At 36.1% G+C, this 26,470-nt stretch overlaps 1 protein-coding gene across 19 annotated transcripts in view; it reads right to left on the reverse strand.

Annotated features, from left to right (window-relative positions):
- Positions 1-4,746: 4,746 nt before the first annotated feature.
- The window catches only part of LOC105318054 (activated Cdc42 kinase-like), a 28,796-nt gene continuing 7,072 nt past the window's right edge, over positions 4,747-26,470 (reverse strand). For 3 of the 19 annotated variants that reach the window (XM_034483098.2, XM_034483100.2, XM_034483103.2), the window contains 21 exons: positions 25,046-25,102; positions 19,514-19,757; positions 18,342-18,416; positions 16,808-17,008; positions 16,531-16,683; positions 16,196-16,387; positions 15,995-16,092; positions 15,758-15,884; positions 15,393-15,542; positions 14,998-15,012; positions 14,452-14,558; positions 14,054-14,199; positions 13,210-13,377; positions 12,939-13,020; positions 12,749-12,766; positions 11,903-11,920; positions 10,806-10,932; positions 10,410-10,595; positions 7,468-9,812; positions 6,305-6,356; positions 4,747-6,115 (listed from right to left, as the gene is read on the reverse strand). In XM_034483098.2, the coding sequence (XP_034338989.2) occupies positions 5,900-6,115; positions 6,305-6,356; positions 7,468-9,812; positions 10,410-10,595; positions 10,806-10,932; positions 11,903-11,920; positions 12,749-12,766; positions 12,939-13,020; positions 13,210-13,377; positions 14,054-14,199; positions 14,452-14,558; positions 14,998-15,012; positions 15,393-15,542; positions 15,758-15,884; positions 15,995-16,092; positions 16,196-16,387; positions 16,531-16,683; positions 16,808-17,008; positions 18,342-18,416; positions 19,514-19,735 (4,698 nt within the window). In that variant the 5' untranslated portion in view covers positions 19,736-19,757; positions 25,046-25,102 and the 3' untranslated portion in view covers positions 4,747-5,899. Of the gene's footprint in view, positions 6,116-6,304; positions 6,357-6,919; positions 6,967-7,467; positions 9,813-10,409; positions 10,596-10,805; positions 10,933-11,902; positions 11,921-12,748; positions 12,767-12,938; positions 13,021-13,209; positions 13,378-14,053; positions 14,200-14,451; positions 14,559-14,997; positions 15,013-15,392; positions 15,543-15,757; positions 15,885-15,994; positions 16,093-16,195; positions 16,388-16,530; positions 16,684-16,807; positions 17,009-17,091; positions 17,605-18,200; positions 18,252-18,341; positions 18,417-19,513; positions 19,758-20,212; positions 20,235-22,052; positions 22,212-24,482; positions 24,623-24,680; positions 24,801-25,045; positions 25,103-25,509; positions 25,529-26,470 lie in introns of those variants that run through there. The other 16 variants (XM_034483114.2, XM_034483117.2, XM_034483115.2 and 13 more) reach the window with 14 other exon arrangements.

A 26,470-nucleotide genomic window follows, 5' to 3' on the forward strand; every position in this document is an offset into this window, starting at 1 on the left:
ATGTAAATTTTTTCTGCAATGATCGCTACCTTCATAACCCACATGAATCACCAAAAGTGAGCATTTTATTGTTTATATTAACATCTTTATTTTAAGTAATTAATAAATTGAGCGTAAAAAGTAAGTAAAATTCACTAAATTACTGTTAATGTACATAAGTACGTTAGCTAAAAGAAACAGCCAAATCGTCTCCAGTGAGACTTTGAGTCTGACATCATCATGGTTAGTTCGTGCAGTCCGTGATTTTTCTTAGGTAGTTGTAGGTCTCGACCAATCGATAAACAGGGCGTGTCAAATTCAATCCTGTCAGTTTCAGCCGCTGTAGATTTCGACCAATCGATAAACGGGGCGTGTAGATTTCAGTATGGCTGTTTCTATAGAGCTATGAATTAACTGCAAGTTTCCGTAAGAAATAGAGGGAATAATACTTGGTGGATGTAAATATATTGTTGACAATGCTTTAATGTACCAGACGATTGTCTTAAAGAACTTGAATGACCAACCAGCATTTCAGTGCAAGTTGTAGAGTTATAAGCAAGATACAGGGCTCGCAATTCTTTACTTAAGCATTGTAATCATAAAATAAGGAAAAATAAACTTGGACCAAAATCATAACCATGTCCATTTAACGCTCAAATTCCAGCTACTCATTACAATCTCTATTTTGTGAAACTTGTTGCACATGTACATGTGTGGGGATTTTTCATTTGTCTTACAGTGCTAATCAAGCCATCCTTTCTTTCCTGTATTTTATGAATATATATAAAACTAGAGCAGAGCTCGTGGCAAAGCCACGAGTAGGTCTTCCGTTGTTGCTGCGGGTTGAAAATATGTGTGATATGGTGTCAAACGATTATAATGACTAAACTTTCAGTTCTGCTTTTGTTATAAAAATGTGTTGTGATTGAAAGCCTGTATATAAGACGTGTTTTGAAAAAGAAAGGAAGAAAATGTTTTAGGAAAACTATTTGTCCAACACAGTTTGTGTAATCGTTTCAAAAGTTTTTTTAAAAAATGAGATGTTTAATGGCGAGTTAAATTTTCAAAGGGTAGCAAGCATTGTTATAAACAGTATGTACTCATGATTCATATCAGGAATTGTATTTTTTTAAACCGAACCTGCCTACAAAACACGTAACCTTTTCTATTGGATAACTTCTTTATTTAAATCTTTCTAAATTTTTGAAGACTATGTGCAAGTTGTAGAATTATAACGTGCTGACAAAATTTAGTAATTAGTCAAGATTGATGGCTTCCCTGAACTTTTCTACAGGGAAATGTGTGTCGTCCGATATTATTTAAAGATACGAGTAGACTTGGACATTCAAAATAATATATAATCAGCTAAAGAAAAAGATCAGCGGGAGAATTTATGCAAAAGCGAGCATCTAAATTTTACACCAGATGGTGCTGTTTCATAGAGACACCGCTATGTAACGTGAATTAAATAACCTTATTAACAGAAATGAATATTACTTTTCTCGACAATGTAATAATATGCAAAATCTTTATTTCTATGTCAGTGGGTTGACTAAATAAATTGAAAAAAAAACTTCAATTGCGCTTGCGTAAATTGGAATTCTGGGAAGGAATTAGACAGTCCGTGTAAGAGAAATTCGAAGAAGTTATGAAACTGGTCAGTTTCTAGATCAAACTGCGCATTGATGTATTAAAGGACTATCATGGGTATCGTCTGTACCCGCGGTCCGGAATCTGTATATGCAGTCATACATTGTATGTACATCGATACACCTTTACCTCCCCAACTTCAGCCATACAAATGAGGGTGCAACCTTCATATACACATGCATAGTATTATAGTTCTGGAAACTATTTATCTTGTATTTTAATATATTGGGTATTCATTGTTCAGCTAAAATTAGTATTCCACTGGCTGTAGCTAACCTTGTAAGTAAGTTAAGTTGCATTACAACCTCATAATACACAACTTCAATTAAAAGTTGTTTTTTTTTAAATCAATTTTCATACAATTAGCAATAAATAAAATCCCCAATAACTCACATCTATCTCACTTAAGTGTAACTTTGAGAAGCGCATATATATCTGGGAGGCAGATATGTCGCTATATTATAGTCTGCAAGTCAAGTGAATTATCATGGTCTTTAAAAGAAATAAGAAATCTGTCGACACTTGCAGTACTTTGATGATTTCTATGGCGATCGACTGCATTGCATAATGTAGTCGTACTTCCCAAGAACAAAATTTCCTTTGACTTCAAACTTTTGATTATAATACATGATGAATTATTCTGTTCATAACTATAGAAGTTTAGCGTGTTTAACAGGTTAATTTATTAGCCACATTCTCAGGTTACGATTTTACATCTTCAATGTGAAGATGATTGACTTCGAATAATAGTCTTTTTGTTTATAAAAGCACCCTTCCAACTGTTACTCAATTACATATGTTCTGAGAATCTTCGGTCGCACGTGGGGATTGAATTAACACAGACTGACCGAATTAACAAACGGGTGGGAAAATGAAACACGTTGAGGAGAAAATGTTACACATAAGAAAAAGTCACCAAAAATGTTTTTTCGACAGTTCTGGGGATCTTTTCGGCAATTTAAAAAAAAATCCAGCGCGAGCACTTGTCAGCGGGGCGGGAGGAGGGGGGACGCAGCAATGAGTTCGCTTCCACACTGAAACGAACAACCATGTAGAAAAGACTACAGAGCGATTAATATGTGACCGATAGAACCTAATCTTAAGTTGTTTAAAACTCATGTGAATATTCTTAAAATAATCATCAAATGCCTCAATTCTGGACAATTCAGGACATTATTTTATCGTGCTAGCACCTACCGCAAACATGTAACATGGAACTTTGATTATAATTTGATTTGATTTTTAAACTACCTTGTACGCTATCGTATAATTAAATCAATGCTTAATCAACTGTACAAGTAAAATAAATTTATATATAGTTGAAAACACAATAAAATATAGTTCTGTCCGTGTAAAATATGAAACATGAACGCGTGATAAGGTACGTATAGAAGAACACGAGCCGACCGCGGATCACTTGTGCACTCGCGCTGGATCTCCTCGGCCATGTGCGAGGGATGATCATCATTTAATATTTGGGGGGGGGGGGGGGGTTAATTTTTTTTAGATATACAAACCAACCATTAATTTATGTCTGACGATGTTTCCGATTTGGAGTAATATCGTTCATTAATATTCACTTACACTCAAATTTTTAATAAGATAAATACTGGATGGACAAACTTTTATAACATAAATTTAAAACAGTTCTTGTATTTACGGCTATATAAACTCTAACACGTTCATATTCATCTAAGTGTGCGTCGCGGTGTGCGAAACTTGTGTATTAGATAACCGCTAACCGCTAGGTAGTGCAGCCGTGGCTGATCTCCTCGACCGTGGATGAAGGATAGTTTACGTAAAGTTACAACGCACAGACACGCACAGCTCAGAACCCAGGAAGATTTGAAAATTTGCAGTATAATGACCATATTCTATCAAATAGAAGTTCTTTATTTTAAACTTGAAACCCACAATTGATCTATGTCTGATATTGCTTTAGATTGAAAATGACATAGCTTTTATTAATTAACTGAACGATTTCTGAAATGACACCTAATCGTTTAGTCCATAAGCTTTTATGTGTAATCAAAACTAAAACAATTCTTGAGTTTGCGGCTAAATAAACTCATATTTGAGAGACGCAACTCTCGTGTATTAAATAACCGCTGACCGCTAGCTAGGTAGCCCAGCCGCGACCATGGTTACCGATTTTCTCGGCCGCGGGCGAGGGAGAGTTTCGTTAACTTGGCCAAATTGCCGCGGGTACTGGTCAGCACGTATTACTTTTTACCCTCATATTATGCAATATCCGAACACAAAAACAGTTTTATGAGATCAATAAAGTCACAAACAACATTTTTTGCAGCGACGCCCATATCGAAAAATTTACCGTTTTAGAGTTATGAGGCAAATACTTTTAAGGGATCTAGACCCCTCATTTTAGGGGCTAGCCCCTTTTTTATGGTATCAAATGAAAGCTCTTAATATTCTGCACAACTTTTGTTCTATATGTGACTAGAAAAAAATTACAACTAAAACGTTATTGAGCAAAGATATAAGCAAAATTTAACATTTTTTGAAACATAAATTTCGATCTAATTTTTTAAGAAGTAAACGTGGGTTAATCAAACATGTAAAACTAGGAGGACAACGTTCAAGATGTCTACATTAAAGATTTGTAAATTAAAACTACTTGCTACGGATCAACTCGGAGCCTTTGCAGGTACACGAGACCCACTAAAAAAATATTCAAAGGGGAATAACTCAAAACCGGAAGTAGCGATTTCACAATTTTTTGTGCTATAGTAAGCTATTGTCATTTCCAATAAACCCTGAAAATTTCAATAAAATCTAACGACAAACAAGCGAGATATTACAGTTTAAAGAAACGTCTAGAAGAAAAAGAAGAAGAAAAATAATAATGAAGAATTTCCAACAGAATCAGTACAAGGTCTTCCGTTGGAAACGGAAGACCTTAATGACGTTACTACAGTACACTGTCCCAGTATTTGATAAAATCCACTTTAATACATGAAGCACGAGAACAGAGGAAGACTATGTCACTCAAGGCCACTCAGATTCTTTTCAATCTTCATCCCCAACCACACCACACATAAATTGCGTACCAGTACATGTGTATTATATGCAATACAAAGTTAACAAAAAACACAAAAGATGATTTTACATGTAATTGTATTTTTTAATCATTAATTAGTCCTTCATTTGACAAACTTCTAAGAACTAACACAATTCTGAACAAGAACAATGCAAAAACATGACAATGAGGAGATACAAGGGGGGTGACACTATGGAGCGTAATATGGCACGACAGGACGATGATTGCATATAGCGGAGAGGCACCATATCCCTGCTCACAAACACACAGACCCACGGAGGACACAGAATGAACTAGCTCAAATTATTGCACGTTGTTATATATAGACTTACACTTAGTATGTACAAAGTATATACATAGAAATCTTCAAATAGGTTCCATTTTTCAGCAGGTTGACAGCACTAGCGGGTCGGTTTTGTTCGTTTTCCTTTGCAATCATGATGCTAATTTTACCAAAACATATATACTGTAGATATTTTCATAAAATACAAATAGCATTTCTTTTATTATATGTAATACTGTAGATATTGTAATACATTTTACAAGAGGATTGGTTATTAGAGTAGATACAGTCTATCTCGGTTATTATGCTACTTATTATAACATAGGTTCCATTGCATTGTACTGAATACAGGTACATGGGTATTGGTATTGTGAAATAACTGGCAAGTAAATGGAAAGACTCTAAGTCAATTCAGCAATGAAATCATTTTCTGTTTTTACCTTTAAAAATGGTAACCTCCATTGCCTAAACTCTTTAGTGAGTTGAGCAATGTGTACCGGTGTGAGAAACAATTATTCTACAAGCACATAAATGTAGGTAATAGTAGCAGACTCCTTAGTTGATGCAATACAATTTTTTACATAAACATGCATTCATATAAAGCAACTTACAAAATAAAATAAAAGTTGCTACAAATGTTTTATCTCAAAAACATTGGTTTTTGTTGAAATGTTAATAAAAATAAATAATATTTAAGTATAATAAGCGCACAACCAATGGCAGCAGTGAACAGCTGTGAAGAATGCCGCATTATGACACTGAATCAGCAGAATAAGGTGCGATACTGTTCCAAGGTCAATAGTCAGAAAGTACATGTACATAAACATCACATTCAGTAAATGAGTATTGTTTTACACAGCTCTGTTAACAAGCAAGTAGTGTCAGGATATCGGGCTATATAAGAGCCCTTGTCGAGCCCCGAGCGTCACCTAAACGTCCACACACTCGGGACTGGGTGGGCCCTGGGAGAAGACGTAATCGACGGCCTGGGGGACGTCCCAGTCACAAGAGACCAGGGCCTCCTTACAGTGGTTGATGTCCCCCAGGTCCAGACTCAGCAGCTGTTTGAGCTTCAGATATTTGATGGCCATTAGTACGTCCCTCCCCGTATCTTCAAGGGCTGCCTTACAGTCCTGGACACTCACCTACACACAAAAACACAAGTTTCTCCCCTTAGCATTACTTTTTCATTATATAAAAGCCAAAATATTTTATATGAAAGGAAAAAAAACATTGAACTGCTTAGATAACTGCAAGACAAATGTGGTTTTATTTTTTCTTGTTTAATGATATAAAATTTTCTAGCATTGTTAACAGCCCTGAATGATACTTACTTCATTACAGAATACTTTAAGCATTGTCTCTATCTCCGGGCTGTTCTTCTCCCTAAAGTGAAAAAAAATCAAACTGGTCTTAAGTGTACGAAAATTGGGTCAACAAAATTTCAGTAAGAATTTCATTCTTGACCAAACAGAAAATGTTACTTACCCCCACTGCCCAATGAAAAATGTCTATATGAAAATACAGCCCACCCCAGTGACTTGTTTGACATGCTGTTAGGCACTGAATTTCTTGCTTGCTTTGTTAATTTAAATATCTTGGAATTGATCATCTCCAAACTCATGCATTTCAGTTATTTTCAATTTGTATGCATTTACCCGGTACGTTTTGTGACCAAGCCCCCAAATTTTCTTCACTTTTGATAAGCCCCATTGATGAAATGTGGCTACACATAGATACGAATGGCATTATCCTTTTACAACACACTACTGGTACTAGCAAATAATACAGGGGAAAATCATGCAAAAATGAACATTGATCACCAAAAGAAATATCCTATAACCAAATAAAATGATGTTACCAAACACTACTCTACAGACAGTCAGGTGCAGTTGGTTAATAGAAATTAGAGACACAACATCAAATAGCTAGTGAGATGAAAGCTCTACCTTAGGAAGAAAGCATAATGGCCACACTTAAAGATCCAAATAAAATACTGAAACAAAACACAAGGAGAAATATTGATAACAGGCAGAGCATTCTGGGTCATTTCTGATGTCATGTTAGCATGCAATTTGCCAATTTACGACAAGAAAACTTTAGATTTGTCTTGTTAATCACAAAAAAACCAAACCAATTGGATTTTGTCATAAGATGAGACTGTTTAATCACATAGAGCAGCAATCTCTAAAACTGAGGGGGGGGGGGGATCTTATTGTGTTAACTGGGAGTGTATGTTACTTTTTTTGCTATCATGGGACACTTCTCTAGTTTTCCGAGTCAACAGAAATTCCCCGTGCAATGGTCTCCACATGAAAGATGGGTTTGAGCAGATTTGGAATATAAATGCTCTTTTCCTTTCAAGCATTGTATACACACCAAACCTGCTTCCATGTTATAAGAGCGGTGGCAAAGATATATACGTATACAAAACATATATGGTGAAGAGTTTAGATGAATATAATACACAGGAAGAGACATATAAAAAATGCCATACCTATCTAATGCAAAATCAAGCAAGTCTTCGTAACTAACACCGTCACTCGTTTTGTAGTTTGCAAGCATTAGTGGCGAGATTTCCTCAGAACTCCCAAGAGGGTCAGAATAATTACGACCTGCCACCACAAGAGATTTATCCCAGAAAGGATCAGGACGGTTATAAAATCCTAACTGTTCTAAATTACAGTTAACATTCTGAAGTCGATATTTGCCTCGAGGGAAAGTGGCTGCTTTGTTGGTACTAGAGCCATTTTGCAGTTTAACTGGTGAGTATTTATCTAAATCCAAAGAATTAGGACCTTTCTTTAGTCCTAATGGAGGAGGATGCATTGAAACATTTTGATTTAGATTAGAATGAGGTTCGAAATTGGACTGGGGGGCGTCGTCATCGACGATGAATACACTGTCATTGTCATCCTCCTCCTCACTAAGGTCCTTGTCATTACAGACACTTTTAGATCTCGGTAAGAGTGGTGGGGGAGCAGAGGAATCTACATCACAGTCATGCTTGGTCTGGGTATTTTGGGTGGACGACCGTGCAACATTCGATGAACAGCTAGTAGTGTGACCTGGGTCATCGTTAGGCAACAGAGGGTACTTTCGCTCCCGAGGTGGTGCGTTTAACGTTGATTTTCTAAGAGGCTTTCGTGGAGGCAGTGGAACTGGGTTCCTATGGGAACCAGCATCACTGATGCTGTAGGATCGCGGTGGAACAGCAGGGGGTTTGTTTAAGGACCGTTTGTTATGGTTATTATCAATTCCACAACTGGATTTGTCACCCTCATTCACATGCTCAACACGATTAGTCCCAGAGTCAACACTCAGCGAATGGTGCAGGGCGGGGAGTTTTACCCGTAATTTAGGAGGAACAGAAGAGACATTAGAAACCGTACCTTGTCCGACACGCCCTCCGCGGACTGTGGGGATAGCACCACCTCTTAACATGCGCAAGGGATTAGTATCCACCTCTTCATCATCATTTGCTGCACTGATTCCTTTGCCTGGTATTCCTTGTGGTTCTCTAATATTTCTTGATGGTCCAGAGTCCAGCCCATCACCTAGAGCCCCGCGCTGATGATCAAGGGATCTACGTATTCTGCTTTCTCTTGCCAACTTTGACATTATTTCACGAGGCGATGGTTCACTGAAGTCTTCACTCCACAATAAATCATTTTTAAATGAATCTTTGCGAGATGGTTCATTTCTTGAATATTCATCTTGCTGTGAATCTTTGGATGATGTGTCAGAGCTATTTCCCTTTCTCACATCATAAGAATCTGGTAAATCGATACGCAAGACATCAATCTGGTTTTTACTGTCCTCACTTTCTGAACTTGCTGTAGAATTGTGGTCACTAGTTGTGCTAAATCGCTTATTAACACCGTTCACTTTCTCTTCCGGCAAATCCACTTTCAGATCATAATCCATGGATTTGGGAATTGAGGGTGGCGGTCTCTGAGGACGCTGAACAGGCTCTACCCTCTGAACAATTTCTGCTCTTGGTTTAGGAGCTGGAACAGGGATTTCTGACCGATCAGCCCTGGGTTTTGGTGTTGGTCTGACCGGTTCCTCCAGTTGAGAATCCAGGAACACCTCTGCAGTGTTAGCTAGAGGAACTGCAGTCCTCTCACTCTTGCTCCTCCAGCTGTCCTGCCTGGCTGGACTCTCCCTCTTCATATTCCAGCTGTCTTGTCTTGCAGGACTTTCTCTCTTATAGCCCCAGCTCTCCTGATGAGCTGGAATATCCCTGTTACTCCAGCTATCCTGCCTGGATACAGTTTCAGGTGGTGATCTCCAGCTCTCCTGTCCGGAGGTGCTGGAAGAGTAACTGTTTATACTGTCCTGTCTGGCTGGGCTTGACCTCTGTAACCCGTAACTGTCCTGTTTCACACGGCTCTCCCGTTCACTTCCCCTATCTAATCGAAACTCTCTATCAAAGGACTTCTCCTCTGACTTTGATGTATCCTTGATGGAACCTCTCACAACTAGCATGTTATAGGCTTCCTGAGCTGCAGGAGGTACATCCTCCTCCAGGTCAGCCTTATTTGAAAATTCTTCAGAAAATGTTCTTTTCTTTTCAGCTTTTGGACTCTTTTTTATTGAGTTCTTTAGTTTTTTCATCAATTTTGGAGATTCAGAGTTTTCAGAGTCGAAAATGTTTTTATCACTGATAGGAGAAGTGGGAGGGCTTTGAGCATCAATCATATGACTTTTGGTGCTGTGTGCAGCAAATTCATTGGCCATTGCAATGGCACTTTCCATGCGTTTCTCATCTGAGGATGACATTGGTTTGACCTTAGCTTGTTTTCGAGGCTCAGGCTTTGGGGTCTCGCGTTTTGTTTCCTTCGAAGAAATGGAAAAGCAGTATGCAGAGAATGTTGATATACAAATCATTCAAGAAATATGTATATGAAAAGCAATTTATAAATCTTTCATTCATTGATCATGCCTTTAGAGAATTGAAAAATTATATATCATCAAATATTTCAGATAGAATTTTTTTGAAAAGAAATCATTTAAGTTCATGCCAAAGTCATTCAGATTATTACTTAATATTAAGAGATTTTACAGTTAAGATGAGTTGAAACTAATATACATATATGTATTTGTAGATTTCACATTTTTTTTATCTTGCGATATATGAATTTGCTCTTGACCCTCTAACGAAAAAACCCTGTTTCATCTCCCCTTGTATTGCAGTATAGATTTAGGTGATTATACAATCATTCCAATGAATGTTCTCCCCAACATGAATACGAAACATGAAAAAAAAATCCCAACACCAGCAGCTAAACTGTGCAAATCTGTTACAAGTCTGGTTACACATAGAGCCACTGAATATACGCTGCAATGTTATGGTGAGGTGCTACAGAACTCGGTTAGGGTTACAAGAGCAACTTCATAAATCACTCTGACCAAACTACAGAAGCATCACCCTACCATCCTGGGGGGCTGAGCCGGCAAGGGGGGAGGACTCTGTTTCTTTTCCTGCGTTTCCTCCCAGCTGAACTTGGTGTCTTCTTGTAATGGGGTGGTCTCTTTTTCTGGAGATTCCAGCTTAGACTCCTTTTCATTCAAAGCTCTAAGAACTTCGTCCATGAATGAAGGACCAAGGTCAAAAGAACTCTAAAAGAGAAAGAGAGATCAGCTATGATAGTAAAAGTGTTAAATAATACAACCTTTACCTTTTAATTTAAAAACATCTATGCAGTGTATATTCATAGAAACTCGAATCATCATTGGTAAATCACATCACAAATCTATATGATCCCTACATTCATTTGCATGTACATTTTTTACTTGTAATTAATTTCTTTCATCAGTTACGGTACTCACAGATATATCAGGCATCTTGAAATCTGCAAAAATGGAATCATCATCAATATCCGTGTACTCCATGCTCTTGTGGGGATTTTCATCACTTTTCAGTGCAAACGTACTGTCAATTGATTCCTGGCTTATCCTACAAGTAAATCAGAACAAAGGTTTATAAAGAGACCACTGCCCGAAAGGAATTCAGTACCAAACTTTTTTCAATATTCATGTGTAGTTATAAAGGTTTCCTTCTCTCTCTAGATGTTCAACGAGAATATTCATTATAAAATTCTTTTCATTAAGCCAGATACTTTAATAAAGAAAACCAACACCATCTCTTTGTAATGCAACAATACCAGTTATTTCCCTTGCAAAGCATTTTTAAGCTCCATGATATCTTTCTTATCCTGTGAAGCCTGTCTAAACTACATGTATCACCCAAGTATTCGGTCACTCTAAACACTTTAAACTCAATTCCAATTATAGCTTTTCAATAATAAACATTTCTCTCTTACAGTAAATGTAACATATTTGAAAAATCAAAAATAAAACCTAAATAGACAAGGTTTATTTAAATGTTCAAGCCTTAAAAATGATGTCCAATAATTTTGCATATTGATTTTAATTACCGTACCTCAATAAATGTAAACAAAAATTAAATAAATATGAAGTACATGTATTTGTCAAACTTTTAAACATTTACAGTTGTCTTGTCCATTCTTAAAGCTGTGCTGCTTATTAAATAATATACTTTTGAAGGGTTCACTTCTTATTTTTCACAATTTTTGTAGGAATCTAACTTTTGTAGTCTTCTTATTGTTTTAAAGATATAGTTTTCCACTTCTGTTAAAACAAACTGGTGAAGTCAACTTGGTGATTTTAACAAAGTAATTACACAATTTTATGTCCAACAAAAAAATCAGTTCACTCAGCAGTGAAGGTGCAGTGTAAACAAAAAAGTCATAGTTATATTTCAAGCCAAATGAAAAATTAAAGACTGGAGATAAATCAATCAAATCTAGACTATGAAGATATATTGTATTGTAATAAAATTTCATTGTAAAACTGACAACATCTAAATATAGTCAACAGCTGATGACAACGAGGGATACTCGTACCTGTTCAACTCTTGAGGACTTTTCCATGAAGCAATGGAAATTTCAAGGAAACAATCGTAAATATCAAACAGATGTTGCATGTATCAGACACTTAACTTGACTAAAGTACCTCTATATAAAATCATTAAATAGGAATTAAGAAGCAATTTATATTTGGTATTGGATGCCTGGGTGAAATATTGATGGTTATCATACATAGATGTGGTTAAGCCAAAAAATTATAATACATGTAATGGTAATCTGGATATTGGCTTGGAATATGGATAAATGGGACAATGTTTATGACAAGAAGCAGGTGTTCTTAATTCCCCACCACTGCATATTCTGTGAAGCAGGATCAAGGAAGGCTATACATGTCTTTTTAACAGCTAGATTAAACATAAAAGTTTGATGTATAAAAGACTGTTAAAAACTCAAAATAAAGACTACATGTATATACAATGGAGTGCCTCCAGATGTCAATAATGTGGACATTTCATTTTTCGACAAATGCTTATGTGTACCAATATTAAAGTGATACAAAATATTTTCACATCAGCAACTTATTTATGTAACAGCTTCATTGTGCAGACAATTTGGTAAGGATCGAAAATGTCTTGACACCATCACATGCATATTTCATTCTTGATTTGAACTGATAACAATCTTTAGAGTGAATTTATCCAGATTCTGTAGTTTATAATCATGGACCATTTAAACTTCTAAACTTTAAACAAAACATCCTAAATATGGGCCACTTCACAAACTCTGATTTTATGGATCAACATATAAAATTCAATCCATGTATAACCCTCCTCAATCATCAAACAAAATATTAGCTGGTTAGAAAACTTAAAGCCACCTTACTTGTCATCCTTTTCACTGCTGTTTACAAAGAAAGTGACTACATTTTACAACAGATAGTATATCATCCTATAGAGATATAAGAGCAAGTTAACATGGAAAAGAATACATCTGTACATCACCTGACCAAAAATGTATCGATCTCTACACTCTGTAATTATAGCAACATTTGTAACATGGTAATTTGTCTTACCATGAATGCCCAGATCCAAGATGGCCATTCATTGAAAATCCATCCTTATCAGGGCTGATTCTGTGAATCTCATTTATTTTACCTAAATAAATAAATAGAAAATATTACAAAAATGATAGAAAATACACAGAAAAACAATTTTACACCTTTTAAAAAAACCACTAAAACAAAGTTTCAATCCTTATTAGTTTCAGGAAAGGTATCAACATTGGTCATTCTTCTGAAGTTTGATTTGAAAATCTTTTGACGGATAAATCTAGCGGGTGCTTACCAGTGCTAGAGACCTTGACCGGCAGTTTGTCATAGTTATCACCGATGAAGGACACGTCCCCAAACACTGCCCCATCATAACCTATGTGTCCCGTGTGTCTCAGGTCATTCTGTGGCCCACTGATCATAGCAGCACTCAGCAACTTGGCCTTGGAGTGTCTCTTGGATTCTATAATATTTATAAATGTTCTACTAGGCCTAATGACATGCATTTTTAAAGACAATCAACCCATACACCAGAATAATGATTTCCTTTGTAACATTTCCGTTCGTTTAAAAGAACTCAAATCATTTTTTGTGCTAACTTCAATTAAATCAACATGTAGTCCTACCTTCAAACAATAAACAAATGATCTACTGGTAAATTATGTCACAAGCTACTTATCCAAAAGACCATATTCTACCACACCTTTGTTATCAATTGAATTGTGCATTTGTTTACTACCAATACCAACTACTGCTAATCACCATGACTAAAAAATTTTGTGAAAAAGTTTTGAAAATTAATCATACCTGGAATATATTTATTGTAGTAATAAAGATTCATTTATGGGACATTAAAATACTTGTACTTTAAAAGATTCTCTGATTCTCAGTTACTAAATTTCATAAAATTTTCATGATCCAAAGAATGTTATCTGCTTTTCTTTACGGCATACATTTATAAATTGAAATAAAAGATTTTTATATGGTATCCTTATGTTTTACCATTGAGACAAAATCATTCATATTTTCCAAATAAATCTTGAATACTTAAAGATATTGAGCATAATGGTTTTAACCAATTAATACTACTCTAAGGACTTTGGATTGAGTTCTCTCCCCTATCCAGAGGACCCCAGTACCTTTGCGTGTTAGTGCTCTAGAGGCAGGACTGGTGGGACTAGCACGGGTTTCTATGAAGGGAACAAAATTGGCTGGATCAAAATAACCTGATTTTCCATTGCTTAAAATGCCTTTCCACAGCCCAGGGGCAGGACTGTTAGATGTGCTGAAAGTCAAATGAACTCAAATTTAATCGGTTAATATACATGGCATGTTTTCAACAGTCTTCAATTAAAATCCTGACATTTTTATCATCTTAACCACAATAAAAAATTTTATGACTGGCATTTAAATTTTCTTTTATTATGAAAAGTTTTTTTTTTTTGGCTTTTATGTAATGTATGTAATTATCAGTAGACAAAGGATGCTTTTGACAGCTAAGTGAAATAACATATAAAAACAACTGCCCATTTCTTACTTTTTGTCAATGACATGGACAACATCATTAGCTTTATAGTAGAGATAATCTTTTGGCACAGTGACTTCTGGGAATTCCCTCGAGGCCTTCATCGTGATGGGTCGCATCTGAAACACATAGATACAAAAACTAATCCACAGAGAGGCAACATATCTCGTACAAAACCTATCTACTGCAATAAAGAGAAGCTTCTCACCACATATTATGAAAGTTTATATTCTTTTTATCTTGACAAAATGTTTGAATTCAGTGAAACTGGAGAGGCCTCATGATAACTCACATTCAAGTTGAGACAAAAAATAACTGCTAGCAGAATTGCAATACATTCACTTCCTTCAACAAATTAAAGCAAAAAAGATAATTCCGTCTCTGAATCAAAATATACAGGCAAACTTTTTGAACATGAAATCCTGATAAACAAGAGGTAACGAAGCAATCTGACAATTTATTCCTCTGTTAAGTGTTCCTGTTCCTGAATCTCTGTTCAGCATCTCACAACATTACACATACACCATGTACATAAATCACAACACTCTGCACACTTACCCCTTCACATGCATTCTAAGGAAAACAGGTTAAGATATAGGAGAGCATTTAATGCATTGAAGTGATGAGATGTGCAGTTACACACATATTTTGAACATGAATCATGGTCTTATCTGATTTAACATTTCACTGACAAGCCCAGACTTCATTTTTCCACCTAGATGTAGGTTTGACAGTGGTTTAAGTGAAACAATCTCCTCTTTAAATCAATTCATCAGCTATCGGCACTGTTAAGTGATTAAACGAGTGCCTCTGTTATCTATCTTTAAATCAATTTTAAATGTTTCAATTGAAATTTGAAGGTTTATTTTCTGCAGTGTGCAGTGATGACCCTGTAGATTGTCACCTGTGTACACCTGGTGACCTCTCTGATTACTACCTGTACAGTGACATACCTGGGGAAGCAGGATGCTGATTTCACTAAATGTGGGTCGTTTCTGGGGGTCGTGGTACCAACACTTCAGCATGAGATCATAATAGTCCTTGGGACAAAGGTCTGGGCACTCCAAGCGCTGGGAGTTTGGCGTGTCTATTGCTTCAAGGATCTATAAAGAATAAACATTACTATAAAGAATAAACATTACACTTCCAACAACCGACATCATTCTGACAAAGGAAAACAACTGTATGTTAATAAGCATGCTTAAAGATTATAATGTCTGTTTAAAAGCCGAACCAATTGTCTTCAATGAATGAACAGTTATATTTCATAAGTTTGTGAATTAGTTTAAATTCTAAATAGATTACTGAGAACACTAACCTCCTGTCCATTGAGACCAGCCCATGGTTGGAAGCCGTAAGTGAACATTTCCCAGAGTGTGACTCCATACGCCCACACATCACTGGCTGATGTGAACTTAAGATAATTTATACATTCTGGAGCACACCTTATCAATAAAAAATACAAGACCACATCACTTCACAGAAAAGGTGCAAGGTTTATATCTGTCATATCACAAAACCACACCTTGAAGAGTGGATGTTTACATACACTTACCATGCAATGGGCAATTTGAGATTAATACTGTATTTGCTTTGGTAGTAATCCTTCCCCACACCCAGGGCCCGGGATAATCCAAAATCACTAATTTTTACCTAAAGAGTATAAATCATATACCGTATATAAAGTTGTAGAAATATTGTCTTAATCATATGTGTATCACTTAATTTCATCATTAATGGAAATGGTGTCACTTACTTTGTGTTTACTAAACACAAGAATATTTCTAGCTGCTAAATCCCTATGAATAAGGCGCTTGCTTTCTAAGTAACTCATTCCATCACAAATCTGTTGAGCAAAGTCACACAATCTTGAAAGAGGAAAGTCTAATCTTAGTGTTGGTTCTTTTAAACACTCCAGCAGGGATCTCATGGGAGCTAACTCTGTCACCTGTAAAAACAATGCAGGTATTCAGACAAATGACCATATTCCTTCTTGAAGAATTAAAAGCATATCAAGTTTGTTGATTTTGACCATTCTCTGTAGAAATTCATGTTCTATCAATACTATAGATGTAAAATCTATATACTTACCAAAATTAAAGTATCATCTTTATCAATGACTACCCCAAACATTGCACAAATGTTATCATGATCAATGGTCTGCATGATGGCTGCCTCTTTCAGAAACTCTTGAGTTCCGTTTTCCATTCTCTCTTTACTAAGACACTTCAATGCCACTTGCACCTACAAAGCAAAATTAGCCAAACCAATTAAAAACTGTATCATGCATACTAAATATGTCATATATAACCAATAAAATATCTACCGGGGTACGTAAATCCTTCAAAATTCTATTGATTTGAAGTACCTTTTCCCCTCGCTCTGTGGTCCATACCCCCTGCTGTACCACCCCAAACTCTCCCTCCCCCAGGGATTTGTTGATGTGGATGGCCTCTGCTGGGATGATTTGCCGTCCCGGTGACACAATGTATGATGTGGGTCGTGACCTCTGTTCTGGAGGAGAGGGGCTGAGGGTGCGGCCAGGTCCATCTGACCGAGTGAGGATAGCCTAGAAAATATAGGATATCAGTGTTAGCTGAAATAAGATAAATCCCTACAGAATATCAAGATAGTCACCATCTTTCTCTGTACCTCCATCTTTATTGTTGTATAACTCGATGTATACTTGTCACAATATAAAACAGAGAAGGGGTGTGAAGTGATGACCTCACATTTTTGAGCCTGTGTGAAAACAGAGACCAGGCTCTTCTCAAATCATAAAGCCACAAATATGCATGTGGTGGTCTTATGTATGTAAGTTTTCCTCTGCAGTAATAACAGCATAAAATCTTCTAATTGTTACAGGCTGCTTATCTTAATCTGATACAAATCTTTTGTAACAATATTTACAATTACTCTTTTATTCTCTTTATAAGATGATTATGCATATGATAAATCAGTTTTCAATAATGGCAATGGGTGATAAATACTGATGCAAGGTTAGTCATACACGGTGAATATAATAACATGTTTACAATCGCAGTAGCATATATGACACAGTTCTGAATGTAATTGATGAAAAGCTAGCATGTACATCTACATATCATGCCTTTAGAAGTCAAGAGCATTCAAGTGGTTTAAGAGCTCGCTTCCTTTACCTGCTTCTTAACAAAAGAAGGGGAAGGAACTCTTACAGATCAAATGGTGTAGACAGCATGCAATCAAAGTATGCTATTGACCTCACTAATTTTGTACAGTTAGTACCAACTATATCAATTAATACTAATGTCGAGCAAAAACTGCTTTATATTCACATGTAAGAATACATGTACCTATGAAAACAAAAGTACTAATCTGCAGTACAAACAATTTCCTGTCTTAAGGGAAAAATTGGGGCTGCTCCACCAAACATTGCTCACCTACGTAAACAATCATTTGATGTGCAGCCAAACAAAAGATAAAAACTGTGGGTCCTATAGTAATACATATAAAAATGGAATAAATCTAGTCCTGTTTATTGGAAATCCTTATTACTGTTATGCTATATACTGAAAATGATTGATGTATAGAAAAGAGTTTGCTAAAACAAGTTATTCAAAATGACTTCCTTTTTTGAAGGAACTCAAATCATTAATTTTCTGCACAGGAAATTTTTAAGTAGAACAAACATTTTTTCGCCCTTCATATGAATGTTTATACGTTTTAGAGCAACAGTAAGGATTATCAATAAGGATTTCCTATCGTTACATGTCAATTCTTACCACTTTAGAAGTAACTTTTGAATTAAGAGTGTTCACAAGAGCAAGTGTGTCCTGAAATTAATGGGAGGAGTAAAGTTATCAGTCATTCAAGTCATGCCCTGCTTAAGTAGAAGGGGAGATTAGCGGCTACATTAGGGATACCTCTGTGTCCTTTGATAAATCTAAAGAACTTCCTCCTGTAAACCGTAAGGATGCTCGCCGTACAGCATCTCTGGCCTGATAAAACAATTCAACTTCTAAATCACTACCAAGGAAATTCATAAATCACAAAACTTTTACATGGAGTTATGACTTGATGTGATGACTTTCAGATGTTTTACAGGAACGCTTGATGTTCTGTGAGCTGTGTGCTAGGCATTTTCATGCTGGCTTACTCTGGGTTTTGACAAGTTTATTTATGAATTAATTCCTACAAGCCTTTGTTACCAGAAGTAAAGGCATTAGTAATTAGTTCTGGCTGATGTCCAGACATAGCTCCTTCATTGGACTTGTAAAGTATATTAACATAATATCCTAATAAGGATATGCACTTTTAAAAGCCATTAAATTAATAACTACCGTGAATTCTGTGTCAGCTCATTGTGAGTAAACAGAATAAAGCAAAGTGTTTGTGTCATATTTTCATATGCTGATAAAAAGCCATCTTTCATGATTTTATAATTCTCAAAATTGCAAACTTATTTTTAGAAAACTTCAAAACTGAATATAACACCACAGGATTTCTCTTGAACATTTGTGTTAAATACTCAGTTTGATGCTTTTTTTAAAAAGATGCTTATCTTGACAGACCAGACATGTAAAGTTTTTGTGTTGATTAAAACAAACAGCTACAGATCTGAATGAACTGAAGTAAATGATCATATGTTAGATACACACCCAAAACAGAAAGAAGGGCTCTTTAATAATTATATGTTCTTCGTTATGTTTAATCAATCCTTTTAAGAAAATAAAAGATTGAAATGTCAATGATTATTCTTGCTATTGATCAAGTAAGTGTAAATGACTCATCTTGAAAAGAAAAAAAACTAACTTTTAAAACAAAATTTATCCATCTTACGTAAGAATAGGGTCAAAATACTTTAAATTTGAGGCAGTGTGCTTGCTGAGACTCTCCATGAAATAGCACAAGCCCCTAGACTTATTTCCTACATGATATCAAAATGTCACCTGATTACATCAGTTAGCTGCTGTTTCTCTTACCATATAACTCAGTACTTTGTTCTCTAGTGTGTTTTTAATGAACTGGGGATAATTCACTCTTCTCATTGCACATATAGCATTGTAAACAAATCCTGCTTGGTGCTTCCTTTTACCTTTTTGATTTTTCCTAGTGCTCCATGTGGACACTCTTTTTTGTATAACTTCTTGAGGCGCCTCATTTCCGGCTTGGACATGCCAATTCCTGCGAGGTCCTCCTCTTCCACATACTTTAGCTGAGGTACTGTGGAGATGCGCAGCTGGTTACAGAGGGCGCTGTAATAGTGGAGAAGTTCCGCCTCCTCCAAGAAATCGTGTAAATCACGAACTGTTCCCATGGTCACAGTCACCTAGCTTGACCTGAAAGTACAATGTCACTTCAATATGCAATTGCCAAAATGAATACATTTTTTTCACAGAAATTAGCATGAATTGATAACATTCTATCATGCGCTCATTGAAATATGCAAGTCAAAGATCTCATTAGACTTAAGTAGGCCGAGCTTATATCAAATTTATAAAAAACTTCAATGGAAACAGTTTTACACCCCAGAGAAGCTTCAGCAGGGGATGTGAATCATCTGTCAGAAGAAGATTATCAGATAATACACATCCTGTACATTCCATGAATTTTCCATTCCCACACTGTGAAATTGCTCCAAGATTAGAATGAAAACTCTCTACAAACTCAGTAGTCCACATTTAGCACACAAAACAGATTGTATACATTAGTACCCAGTACACATCTCTTTAGCCAGGTGCTTGGAAGCCTTTGTAAAACAATTCACTCTCAAGCATGAATGGAAACTATATACCTTTGCTACTACATAGGTACACGTTACTGAACCACTGCAGCCCTCAATGTTATGCCTTAATGTAAGCAAAAGGCTTTATCGGCTGACACCTATGACACTTTCTTTTAAATTAATTCAGTAAAAAAAAACGACCTAGAATAAATAAAACATGCAACTGAAATGCTATCTCTAGCTCTGTAGACACGGAAACCTAGACAGGCTTTCAACCCATGTAAGTAAATACAACAAATTTAAAGTGCATGTGTTTTCCAAAGCCACACATTTGATATGATTCAGTTTAGACAACTTGCATAATGTGAAGATGGAAACAACCCAGAAAACTTCTACAAAAACACTTAAAAGTACATTATGTGATTCTTATACGATTGAAAGACAACCCAAATTGCTATGTCCAGTAAAATACATTGTTAGTTTTTCAATGAATTCAGTGCAAATGGCTGGCTCTGTTGATGGAATGTTTGGAGACAGATGTGGGATATTCAGAGTCTCAGGGCACTCAAAGAGAGCTATAAATAACTTGCTGCAGCTCACCAATCATGGCACTACAAGAGAGGAGATACAACTGGGATTTTCATCAAGTAATATTTATATAAAAAAAAACCCTGGTTTTTGAGAAATCTGCCATACTTTGGAGATAAAATCTAGAAGCAGTTCATTTTATACATGAAATGGTCTGTAAATTTTCTGTTTTTTACATGCTGCACATGCATGATCATGTTACATTATTTTCTTTTAACACAAGTGTGTCATCTTTACATAAAATGTTTTATTCAGCAGTGAATGTGGCTTGTCATAAAAAGGTGCAAGCATCCAATTCATAAAAATTTATTTTGAATCTGAAATTCTGTTTGCACTATGTGATACTCCGAGGCATCCATCCATCATACAACAATGAACAACAAAACAATTCCACATGACACCCCCAATGATATAGATGTGTATGCCAGCTAGGGCATCAACTGATAACATCTGAGGAGAATCATTACACATTTTGGCAGAATAATAGAGACTATCATGAGGACCCATCTAATGTTGCCTATAATTTAGACAAATATTGTCACAGAGGATGCTTTGGTGTGCTACATTAACTGAATTCCTTATCTGGATGCACACAGCTATTTGCTGTAGGATCTGGGTTTTTTTTTAATGCATGCAGCAATCTGGGGGTATACAGAATAAATCAATACATTCCAGAGTCATCTCCTACCAGCAGGAGTAAATAAACTTCCAGCAGACAGAGATACTTAGCTTAATTCTTACATATGTACAAACCCAGGGCTTAGATGACAGCAATGACTAAATCTATTCCTTTATGTTAGCATTCCCAACAGGAACATGATTAAAATACATACATTCTAACGACTGAGTACTTTGAGCCATGTACTACTGTATTCTGCCTCCTTTCCTCACAATGACAACCAGGACAAATCCTCCTTAATGCACTTAGACAAAGACTTTACCATAATTCATGCAAATCTAACAATCCATGGTAAATGGACCAAATAACCATCCCACATTCATTAAATATGATGCCCAATTTAGCTCACTGATACCAGCATTGAACTTCATAACCTAAGGGTAGGCAAGGTCTTTGAATTCATAAAAGCAATTTCAACCAGCATTTGGATTACATTCTTTTACCAGACTATGAAGAGAGAACACTGGAAGTACTCAAAGCTTCCTTATATACGCAATTATGATGTAAATTAATACCATACTTAAAACAGTGAAACTATTAACAAAGCCCAGAAAATGATATTTCTTATTTAACCTATCCGGCAACATTATACTTCATTTCACTTAATGGGCTCCATTTAAACTTTAATAGCATATATTATACCGAAAGTAGAAGCCAATTTATTCCTGAATAGATTTTTTGTTGGTGTCATAAATGAGAAGAAAACTGTAAAGCCTGGCATTTGTCAGACAGAGTAACACTTCATATCACTGGGATCCATCTACAATCACACAAAGCACAGCATTCACAGGGAACTGAGGCCAAATCCACACAGTTTACAGCATTAACACCATGCAGAAAGCCTTGTCACACTGCAAGCACTTTTTGCTGTAGCTCTTCACTCCTTGTTACTGCCTCTCTTAAGCCTGGCTAACCAGTGGAACTGCAGCTTCTCAAACATCAGAAATGCCAGATCACAGGGTGATAGTGTTTGTTTTTCTGAATCATTATCAACAGACAATCCACCCATGCAAGTAAATTACTGGGTCTATGTGGACTCTGAGACCAACCCCTCTCTGAACTCTGAAAAGTGGCAGACACACACACTTTTCAAAAAGATTCAGGAAATATTTCTGAATAATATCTGAGCTCTGATTGGTTTTAATAAATTTCTGCTGTAATAACCTGGTATATTTATCCAAGATCACAATAGTCGTCCTATAAACCAATCAAGTAAGCAAGAGTATGAACTGTCTATTAAGGTCATCGAAGGTTGATAAGTAAACAGGTTTAACAAAATACCGGTAATTTTTGTTTGACACCATTGCTATTGATATACACCAAAGTATCTAGCTGTATTGATACATGTGATTCTGGGCCCATACAATGATCATACAGTGGTATAGCAAACAGGAAACTGTTGTTTTCAATTTTTTAACTAATACTGAACTCCCAACATCTTATAAAAATATTGATATCTGTTTGTTCAATGTGCTGTTGTATTCCGGATGCTATACATCTGTTTAATCCATTGAGCACTTACATTTTACCTATCAGCAAGGACTATCAGACAGTAGTTAATGCATCTTTCACTGAACCTGTACCATGGTACTTAGTATTTAAACAAAACACTAAAATGGCTTCTGTATATAAAGTCCATCATTTAACTAAACATAGCCCAATAGTTTTGTTCAGTGTTTGGCAATTGACAACCTACAAATGTAACTTAATTGACATAAAATGATCACGGTATACTGTTAATTCCTAATTAAAAGCGAGAAATTAATATTCGCGTAAAATCGCGAGAATCACATCTCGCGGATTTTAAAACCTCGCCTTTATATTTCGGACGCATGTAAACCATAATAAATAATGATAAAAAGGTCTCGGTATTAAGTACTCGCGTAAAATAAGGAATCTACAGTACTGAAAGACAGACATGTTCTAGCTAACCTTTGAATGCAAAATCCAAATGTCTGGATATCTTCTTCATAGGGGGCATGATGAGAATTTTTTCAAGTAAGAGTCTAATTGCACCTGCATAAAACGATTTATTTCTGGTTCCGCATTAGTTTTTTTACACGGTGCCAATTTGTGAATGGGTGATCAATTGTCTGAGAGCCAGGAATCAGTGACAGACTTTGATTTCTGATTCAGGTAAAGATTATCCCAGTCAATGGCAGAAATCAATGGCAGTGCAGGCAGAGATTAGGTCTGCCAGACTTCAGGGGCAGATCAATGCCTAATTAATGCAGATTTCATGGAAAATAAAGCATTTGTTATCAGATTCACCCACAGGATGAACTCTGGATGTGGCTTCCAAACAGAGAGGGATTATCTGAAGCTGGATTCTATGATCATAATTTTTCGTCTCTTGGATCTTCAACAGTTTGTATCTAGAGATCTGGCAATGAGACCCATCACTGACGTGCAAAACATATAGAGAACACAGCCAAATAGACTGGTGGGGTTGGAAGTTCAAAAAACAAAAGTCTTGCTCGATTTGTATCTTGCCAGCATAATATTTTGATTGAAAACAGGTATCTGTACCAAGTCATGAAAATCCCTGTTGGCACAGATGATTAATGAGTTACAAGGGACCTTAAAAAAACTCTACAGTAAAATGTAATTAACTCTAGTGCACAGAAGATTTACAGAATGTATGTAACAGTAAAAAAGTATTTGACATTACCATGATTACCTCAATGCATTTCAGAGACATAAATTATGAGAACTGTTAGTGTAAAACATCAAACCAACCACAGAAACAGATATATTAGATGACCAGGCATGAATAAGGGATATATCTCAGCCCAGCAGGTTGGAAAATTGTATGTTGGTCCCATTTTTTTAAACAAAGGGTTAAGCTCTCATTACAGTATGGACCAAGACCTGCCTGGCATGACATCAACATCTGTCAATTCATGACACTTCAGAAATCTTCTCCTAACTACTCCTCCAGAAAACAATGTAAACACTGCTCGTCACTTAAAGATGTTTTCATCAAACAGAAGCACTGAATAAAAATCCGGAGCTTATAAAGAATTGGATAGATACAGGTTATCTAGTTCTACGTGATAAAATACATCATACCACATAAACATCCAGATAAATGCAGAATTTGAAACCGTGCGGGATATCCACATGAAAAAAGCCAACCCACAAAGCAATGCGTGGTCCATAAAGCACGCATCAGTTTATGAGGTGTTTTGCTGTATGATTTTTTTATCTACAGAGAAATAACTTGGTTATGTTGACACTTGGATGATGGACGATGCCTCACTGCTTCACCTTGTAGTGTAAAAACCATTCCGGTGTCCGATACCACAACAGGTTAAGATGGCAATCCTTGTCTAGTCCACCAGTCAGAAATCCCTCCCGAACAAAACATCCAGCAGGTTGTTTAACAACGATATAAATGTATTGATCCCGCAAACTCTTTACTGATTACAATGACAATCTGTTACATGGGTGTGACAATAAATATTTGATCCACATATCTCTTTAACGATAGCCTTGACATTTCATTGATTTTTACAAGATTTACTGAACTGGAAGTGTCAAGCACAGTGCAAAGATTATGAATACTATACATACATCCTTATACTGACCTCATAAAGTTATGAATTATTACACTGAGATTGATTGAGACTTACCTTAATCAGCAGAATGTCACAAACACACAGTGTACATAATGGGACAGCGATCAGCCTCTACAAAAAACAAAGTTTGATATAGTTCTGATTGGTCTCACAAGCTGTGTGTCTCATTGAGGACTGACTTAGCTACAGCAATGTCTGATTGAGGAACAGACTCAGTTTTATGTCATAGGTTCTACTACCAAATAACCAATACATTTCCTTATTGGTAGCCCATGTAGTCAAATGTTAATCCCACTGATATTTTGGGGTCAAGTGTTATAGTCAACCCATGGTCGTAGATTGGAAAAGTTTAAATATTCCTTTACAAGTGATCTAATATCATTCAATAACAATTACTAGTAACTGTCTTTTCAAATGGCTTTTATTGTCCACTAAAAATTGAATTAGAGCAGAAAATCCACATTGTCAACAGATCTGAAGGTAATGGGGTTGTAGACTTACTGGTATTGCACACTTACATTGATTCAATCAGCTATAGACTGTAGAGGACATTTCTGGTCTAATTAAAGGAAGTCAAGGAAGGAGAAGCCCTAGCTCTAGACGAGGAACAGTTAAACAATGAATCACTCCCTCCATTAAGCTTTACATGACATATTTTGGTGTCTGTATATAAATGGCTGTGGTTACTTCCCCTAGGGGAGACTTAAGACAGAAGGTGACAAATGATAAACACCTACATTTCACTGTAAACAGTCTGTATACACAACAAAGCTGCTAATCCCAAGATCAGATCACCTACAGATTTTAAGGACGACCATATTCACATAAGTTAACCTCACCCCCTGTCCATTATATTAGCACTGAAGTGTCTTGTTTGGTAAAACATAAGCCAAATCTGACCTCCACTGTCTCCCATATAGAATCATAGCCCAGTCTATAGATCAATCTCTCTTATCTGATCCTGGCTCAAGTGTTTACTGTTTGTGTATCAGAATTACTTTAGTTGTCCATTATAGTGTTGTGTGTTTGTGGTTTGCTGATGTTGACTGAGGTTTTATAAAATGAGCCAGTGGCCAGGTGTAATGTCCAGGTACTAACACAAGTTACACACAGTCTGTCTGACCACAATCACTCAAGGCTTTAATCTCCAAGATATCAAGTTATACTTGAGCAACACAACTAATACTATCTAAACACTAGGATCAACTCATTTATGTGTATCTTAAATACAGCCTCAAACTATGCATGTTATAAAAAAGCAAATAAGTAAACATAAAATGGGCTGCATACCACAGACATTATGATAAACCAGTTGTCCCAAATACATATACCCATCCACCTCAAGTCCTTGACCTTATCAACCCTCCATTATCATTTCAAGGTAGTCAGGGCCCTTTAATAACTGAGAACATATATTACTTAGTATTGTTGACATAGTGATGGCAAAATTCCTCGCTATGACATTAAACTGTGTCCTAT

This window comes from Magallana gigas, chromosome 3, assembly GCF_963853765.1.
Source record: "Magallana gigas chromosome 3, xbMagGiga1.1, whole genome shotgun sequence".
In the NCBI taxonomy this organism is placed as follows: Eukaryota; Metazoa; Mollusca; class Bivalvia; order Ostreida; family Ostreidae; genus Magallana; species Magallana gigas.